We start from the raw sequence: 8,443 nt of genomic DNA, 5'->3' as shown, positions 1-8,443 counted from the left end.
CCATGTGATTGGTGTATTATATGGGCGCTGCCATGTGATTGGTGTATTATATGGGCACTGCCATATGATTGGTGTATTATATGGGCGCTGCCATGTGATTGGTGTATTATATGGGCGCTGCCATATGATTGGTGTATTATATGGGCGCTGCCATGTGATTGGTGTATTATATGGGCGCTGCCATGTGATTGGTATATTATATGGGCGCTGCCATGTGACTGGTATGTTATATGGGCGCTGCCATGTGACTGGTATGTTATATGGGCGCTGCCATGTGACTGGTGTATTATATGGGCGCTGCCATGTGATTGGTGTATTATATGGGCGCTGCCCTGTGATCGCTACATAAAATTTACCAGAAAATATTAGTTTGTGTTTACAGATGCAAAAAATTCACATTAATGGAAATTATAAAAAAAAAAGCTGAAAGCCCAGATGGGAATCAGCAGCAAAAGCCGCACACAAATCCCGCTGATTTTGAGGTGTTTTTTTTTTTTTTTTTGCCTGTGCCCATTCTCTGCTGAGGATGGTACAGTCAGGTGTCCCCCCCCCCCCCCACCATCATGGCCGCCGCCCCCCCCCATCATGGCTGCCCCCTCCCATCATGGCCGCCGCCCCACCCCCCATCATGGCGCCGCCCCACCATTTGACAAGGGATGTGAGATGGTTAATCTGATGTCCGGCTGCCTGCTGGATGCCACCTCCAGCTCGGCGTTTACGATGCCAGCAGGCGCCCGCTCCCCTGGCACATCCCAATCCTCATAAACTCCTTCTACAAACATTTCTGGGACCTTCCCCCCGGGCTTTACTGCCCTATAAATCATTACAGGGGCTTCACCTGAGCGCAGTGCGGCACCGAAGACGCTACGAGAAGCCACAAATATACAAAGTAAGTCAGTTTTATGGTATAAGGCTTTAAACAGGTTGTTCACCAAAATTTTTTTCCTTTCAAATCAGCCGGTGCCAGCAAGGGCCAGAGATTTGTAATTTACTTCTTTTAAAAAAATCTTCAGTCTTCCAGTACTTATCAGCTGCTGTATGTCCTGCAGGAAGTGATGTATTCTCTGCAGTCTGACACAGTGCTCTCTGCTGCCACCTCTGTCCATGTCAGGAACTGTCCAGAGCAGGAGAGGTTTTCTATGGGGATTTGCTGCTGCTCTGGACAGTTCCTGACATGGACAGAGGTGGCAGCAGAGAGCATTGTGTCAGACTAGAGAGAATACACCACAAAAGAATACGGTCACCTACATTTTTGTGTATGTTAAAATAAGGATGCATTTTTATTGTTCTTTATAACTAATTTAATGGAAAACGGAAGTGAAAAAATGCACTGCAGTGTGAATCCGGCCTAATGGGTGCTGTCACAGGTTTTGATCGTTTAGATTCTGCGGGTTGTGATCTCATCACTAGAAGGAATCGGGACAAGTGCAGACTCAGCGTGTTCTCTCCATGTGTAAGTCTATGGGACCATCCTATATACACACACTGAGAGCAGGAGGGAAGAGCCCTGCTGGGCTCTTCTCTCCCCTCCTGTTCTAATCTAACTTTTAACATATCTCTACCTGTCACATTCTGGTAGACTTTAAAGGGAACCTGTCAGCAAGGCTATGCCTCCTTAATCACAGGCAGCATGAATACTGACAGTTTCCCAGTCTCCCTATATAGGGAGTCCATCAGTATTTCATGCTGCCTGTGCTTCTCGCAGTGCAATCCTGCTGATTGTTTCCCTTTAATCACTGTACAATATAATAATATGGAACTTTCTCATATACCTTCCCTTTATTTCTTCTTCGATGTACAGACCTTCTCTTGCTGTCACATCCACAAACCAGAGGCTGAATACATGTCACAGCTGAGGGTTTGTTACAGTTGTGTTCTTTACAATCCCTGGTTAGGGATTAGGATTGTTGGGGTTTCAGCTTGGACACAAATGTTTCCATTCACTGACAGCAAACACCTAGGCGATCAAGGCAAAGAGCAGCCAAATATACTGGAAAGCCACATAATATAATATAACATGTAATATAATAGAGAATAATATAACATAATACAATACGTGAATAATATAACATAACCTAATATAATATGAGTATGATGTAACATAATATAATGAGTATAACATAATATAATAGAGTATGATCTCTATATCATAAAAATCAAAGTTTGTCTGTCTGTCTGTCCTTCTGTCTGTCCTTCTGTCTGTCTGTCCCAAATAGACTTCCAAACGCCTGAACCGTTTGATCCCAAATTTGGCACACAGATACATTGGGTGCCCGGGAAGGTTATTGCGAAAGTCCCGTCCCCGCCAGATGTACAGGAGGGGAGGGGGAGGGGGAAGAGCGGCGCACCATACTTCATCTATACAGTACAAGTATATACAGGACCCCCTACTCCATCTATACATGTATACAGGACCCCCTACTCCATCTATACAGTACATGTATACAGGGCCCCCTACTCCATCTATACAGTACATGTATACAGGGCCCCCTACTCCATCTATACAATACATGTATACAAGACCCCCTACTCCATCTATACAGGTATACAGGACCCCCTACTCCATCTATACAGTACATGTATACAGGACCCCCTACTCCATCTATACAGTACATGTATACAGGGCCCCCTACTCCATCTATACAGTACATGTATACAGGGCCCCCTACTCCATCTATACAGTACATGTATACAGGACCCCCTACTCCATCTATACAGTACATGTATACAGGGCCCCCTACTCCATCTATACAGGTATACAGGGCAGTATTACCAGCTGCTGCTGCCCTAAGCACTAAACCTGAAGACGCCCCATCCTCACTCACCAATTAGCATCAGGATTTGTAGGTAATAGCTCCAGACGTCACACCAGACCTGACCAATTCCACCTTACTGTGACTGGATAACACTGTCATACCACACCTGACCAATACCGCCATACTGTGACTGGATAACACCGCCTCACCAGACCTGACCAATACCGCCATACTGTGACTGGATAACACCGCCACACCAGACCTGACCAATACCGCCATACTGTGACTGGATGACACTGCCATACCAGACCTGATCAATACCGCCATACTGTGACTGGATAACACTGCCATACCAGACCTGACCAATACCGCCATACTGTGACTGGATAACAATGCCATACCAGACCTGACCAATACCGCCTTACTGTAACTGGATAACACCGCCACACCAGACCTGACCAATAACGCTATACTGTGACTGGATAACACAGCCACGCCAGACCTGACCAATACCGCCAGACTGTGACTGGATAACACCGCTATACCAGACCTGTCCAATACCGACACACTGTGACTGAATAACACTGCCATACCAGACCTGACCAATACTGCCATACCCCCCCTCGAAAAGACACCAGATTTTCTGAACGGGAGGGTACTGCCCCTCTGCAAGGTGCTACCCTAGGCACCAGACCATGGGTGCCTAATGGTAAATACGACCCTGCAGGTATACAGGACCCCAAAACTATACACTACAGGTGCACGGGACCTCCACCAACTATATACTACAGGTATACAGGACCCCAAACTTTACACTAAAGGTATACAGGACCCCAAAACTATACACTACAAGTATACAGGACCTCCACCAACTATATACTTCAGGTATACAGGACCTCCACCAACTATATACTACAAGTATACAGGACCCCAAACTATACACTACAGGTATACAGGACCCCAAAACTACACTACAAGTATACAGGAACACCACCAACTATATACTACAGTTATATAGGACCCCAAACTATACACTACAGGTATACAGGACCCCAAAACTATACACTACAGGTATACAGGACCTCCACCAACCCTATACTACAGGTATACAGCACCTTCACCAACTCTATACTACAGGTATAAAGGACCCCAAAACTATACACTACAGGTATACGGACCTCCACCAACTATATACTACAGGTATACAGGACCCCAAACTATACACTACGGGTTTACAGAAACCCAAAACTATACACTACAGGTATACAGGACCTTCACCAACTCTATAATACAGGTATACAGGACCCCCAAACTATAAACTACAGGTATATGAGACCTCCACCAACTATATACTACAGGTATACAGGACCCCAAACTATACATTATGGGTTTACAGAAACCCAAAACTATACACTACAGGTATAAAGGACTTTCACCAAATCTATAATACAGGTATACAGCACCCCCCACCAACTCTATACTACAGGTATACAGGACCCCAAAACTATACACTATAGGTATACAGGAACTCCACCAACTATAAACTACAGGTATATAGGACCCCACAGTTTACACTACAGGTATACAGGACCTTCAACAACTCTATACTCCAGGTATACAGGACCCCCAAACTTTAAACTACAGGTATACCGGACCTCCACCAACTATATACTACAGGTATACAGGACCCCAAACTATACACTACGGGTGTACAGAAACCCAAAACTATACACTACAGGTATACAGGACCTTCACCAACTCTATAATATAGGTATACAGCACCCCCCACCAACTCTATACTACAGGTATACAGGACCCCAAAACTATACACTACAGGTATACAGGAACGCCACCAACTATAAACTACAGGTATATAGGACCCCAAACTTTACACTACAGGTATACAGGACCTCCACCAACTACATACTACAGGTATACAGGACCCTCAAACTATACACTATAGGTATACAGGACCCCCGAACTATATACTACAGGTATACAAGAACTCCACCAACTATACACTACAGGTATCCAGGACCCTCAAACTATAAACTACAGGTATACAAAACCTCCACCAACTATACATTACAGGTATACAACACCAACTATATACTACAGGTATACAGGACCCACGAACTATACAGTACAAGTATACAGGACCTTCACCAACTATACACTGCAGGTATACAGGACTTCCCAAACTATACAGTACAGGTATACAGCCCCCCCAACTACACACTACAGGTATACAGGACTTCCCCAACTATACACTACAGATATGCGGGACCCCTAAAAACTATACACTGTAGGTATACAGAACCCCTCCAACTATGCACTACAGGTATACACTAATTCCACTGATGAAACAATACTTTTAGATGGCCTCCTGGGCACCTTAGAACAAATCTAATTAACACACTAACACTTTATACCCGGGCAGCGCCGGGTACATTTTCTAGTATAACATATAATATAACATAACCTAATATAATATGAGTATGATGTAACATAATATAATGAGTATAACATAATATAATAGAGTATGATATAACATATAACATAACCTGATATAATATGAGTATGATGTAACATAATATAATGAGTATAACATAATATAATATATTGATATAACATATAATATAAGAGAATAATATAACATAATATAATGATATAACATATGATTATAATATAACATAATATAATAATAATATGATATAACATAACCTGATATAATATGAGTATGATGTAACATAATATAATGAGTATAACATAATAGAGTATGATATAACATAACCTGATATAATATGAGTATGATGTAACATAATATAATGAGTATAACATAATATAATATATTGTTATAACATATAATATAAGAGAATAATATAACATAATATAATGATATAACATATGATTATAATATAACATAATATAATAATAATATGATATAACATATAACATAACCTGATATAATATGAGTATGATATAACATAATATAATATGAGTATAATATAATGTCTTTGTTCTTGTTAGAATGACCCCTCCCTGGACGCTCGTCCTCTTCTCCTCCTTGACCTTGGTCAGATGTGACTTGACCTTTGTGACCCGGACAGAATTATTCTCCCAGCTCGCCAACAAACACCTGCTGGAGGAGGCACAGCTGCAGCACCTGCTGAATGTGCCGGAGGCGGGGGTGTACCGCGGTGAGTAGCATCCTCCTCAGTGTCTGAAGCTACTACTCCCACCGGCAGCAATGTCTGATGCTCCACTCACCTCCAGAGCTGCATCCACGCACTTCTATCACTTAAAAGTAATATGGCGCCCCAGCATGGACACCCCTGCCCTATTAAAGGGGTACTCCTGCAAAAATCTTTTTCTTTCAAATCAACTGGTTTCAGAAGGTTATATAGATTTGTCATTTGTTTCTATTAAAAAAAATCTCGTCTTCTCATACTTATCAGCTGCTGTATGTCCTGCAGTAAATGTTTTATTTTCAGTCTGACACAGTGCTCTCTGCTGCCACCTCTGGCTGAGGCAGGAACTGTCCAGAGCAGGAGAGGTTTTCTATGGGGATTCCTTTACAAATCTATATTACTTTCTGACACCAGTTGACTTGAAAGGAAATCATTTTGGCTGGAGTTCCCCTTTAAAGCTTTTTCTCTTCTCCTTATAGTGAAGCACTGCAGAGGCTGGCTGTCCGGGCATGCTGGGAGTTGTAGTTGTGTCTTATCTTTTTCTTCTCTCTTGGTTAGAGCTGGTGGCCAAGGATTGCCGAGCCGCTTACCTTAACCTGAGACGAGCGAGCGGCCTGTACGTGCTGTGGCCTAAGGCCTCCCCCCCGATGGCCGTGTACTGTGACCTGAGTCCGGAGGGCGGCGGCTGGACCATCGTGCAGAGGAACTCGCTGCAGAAGGCCACAGCTTTCGGGTCCCAGAACTGGGACCAGTACAGACAGGGGTTTGGCGATCTGATGGCCGACCACTGGTTGGGCAACGAGCTGATCCACCACCTGACCAAGCAGAGCCCCTTCACCGTCCGCTTCCTCCTGGTCGACAATCAGGGAAACAAGTACCATGCGGACTACTCCAGCTTCATGGTGGACAGTGAGGACCGCGGCTATGCCCTGAGGTTGAGCGACTACTCTGGGGATGCCGGGGACGCACTGACCATCAGGAACGAGACCGGGATCCATGACAACATGAAGTTCTCCACCACAGACAGGGACAATGACCGCTGGAGCGATAACTGTGCCGAGGTGACCGGAGGAGGGGGGTGGTGGTTCGACAAGTGCCACTCCGCTCTCCTCAATACGGACCAAACCATCTACTGGGGGGGTCTGTGCGGTGGGAGCCAAGTCTGCAAGACTGCAAGTATCATGATCAAACCGGGCAGGAAGAACTGCTCCCCTATACCGGGGCCCAGCAACGGCCAATTCTACCCCATTCATTCAAGCTAGTCACCACCTATAGTGGCTCCAGTACTGGCCCTATAGCCATAGTGGCCCCTATACTAGCCCTATAGCCATAGTAGTCCCTATACTAGCCCTATAGCCATAGTGGTCCCTATACTAGCCCTATAGCCATAGTGGTCCCTATACTAGCCCTATAGCCATAGTGGCCCCTATACTAGCCCTATAGCCATAGTGGTCCCTATACTAGCCCTATAGCCATAGTGGCCCCTATACTAGCCCTATAGCCATAGTGGTCCCTATACTAGCCCTATAGCCATAGTGGTCCCTATACTAGCCCTATAGCCATAGTGGCCCCTATACTAGCCCTATAGCCATAGTGGTCCCTATACTAGCCATATAGCCATAGTGGTCCCTATACTAGCCCTATAGCCATAGTGGCCACTATACTAGCCCTATAGCCATAGTGGTCCCTATACTAGCCCTATAGCCATAGTGGCCCCTATACTAGCCCTATAGCCATAGTGGCCCCTATACTAGCCCTATAGCCACAGTGGCCCTATAGCCAGGAGTGATGAGTCATTGTGATTGAAACAATGTAACAATAAATCTGCAACTTTACAAGAAATGTCTCTGTTGTTGATGAGTGGTCACATGATGTGCTGAGGAGGGGTCCGACAGAGTGGGGCTCAGCCATGGGGCCCGAGGAAACTATAACATATGGGCCCTTCACGTCTAACACTCCCAGAGGACGGAAGCCATTAAATTCTTCCGCTCGCTCCCTTACTTTCATCTAATAGAAGGAAGGCTCCTTTAAGACAGGGACACATTTTTATATTGACTGGATATAGTAGGGGGCGAGACGGCTCCTGCACAACCCTCGGTAGTAGTGATAGTTATATGGAACTTTGTTGGGACCAAGGCCTGTGCAGCCCTGCAGTTCCTGGCTCAGCCATTGGTGGCAGCAGAGGAGCCGTGTCATCCATTACTGCTGCCAGTCAGTGTTTAAAGGTGATTTTTTTTTCTTGTAAATCAACTGGTGTCAGAAAGTTAGAGATTTGTAGTTTACTTCTATTTAAAAATCTCCAGTCTTCCAGTACTTATCAGCTACTGTATGTCCTGCAGGAAGTGGTGTATTCTCTCCAGTCTGACACAGTGCTCTCTGCTGCCACCTCTGTTTATGCCAGGAACTGTCCAGAGCAGCAGCAAATCCCCATAGAAAACCTCTCCTGCTCTGGAAAGTTCCTGACATGGACAGAGGTGGCAGCAGAGAGCACTGTGT

General features: G+C 44.8%; 1 protein-coding gene across 1 annotated transcript; it reads left to right on the top strand.

Annotated features, from left to right (window-relative positions):
• Positions 1–788: 788 nt before the first annotated feature.
• LOC138801723 (fibrinogen-like protein 1-like protein) lies at positions 789–7,789 on the top strand. The gene is made up of 3 exons (XM_069984813.1): positions 789–889; positions 5,787–5,956; positions 6,506–7,789. The coding sequence occupies exons 2-3, from the start codon at positions 5,788–5,790 to the stop codon at positions 7,207–7,209; spliced, it is 873 nt and encodes a 290-aa protein (XP_069840914.1). The 5' UTR covers positions 789–889; position 5,787; the 3' UTR covers positions 7,210–7,789.
• Positions 7,790–8,443: the final 654 nt, after the last annotated feature.

The sequence above is a fragment of the Dendropsophus ebraccatus genome, chromosome 9 (genome assembly GCF_027789765.1).
Source record: "Dendropsophus ebraccatus isolate aDenEbr1 chromosome 9, aDenEbr1.pat, whole genome shotgun sequence".
NCBI classification, from domain to species: Eukaryota; Metazoa; Chordata; class Amphibia; order Anura; family Hylidae; genus Dendropsophus; species Dendropsophus ebraccatus.
Note: the sequence above shows the minus strand (reverse complement) of the source record. Positions and strands in the feature narration are given on the sequence as shown.

Excerpts from the sequence above, each read along its gene's own strand:
- LOC138801723 (XM_069984813.1), top strand. The coding sequence starts at position 5,788 with ATGACCCCTCCCTGGACGCTCGTCCTCTTCTCCTCCTTGACCTTGGTC. Across the intron at positions 5,957-6,505 it reads GGAGGCGGGGGTGTACCGCG|AGCTGGTGGCCAAGGATTGC; the intron begins GTGAGTAGCATC and ends TCTCTTGGTTAG.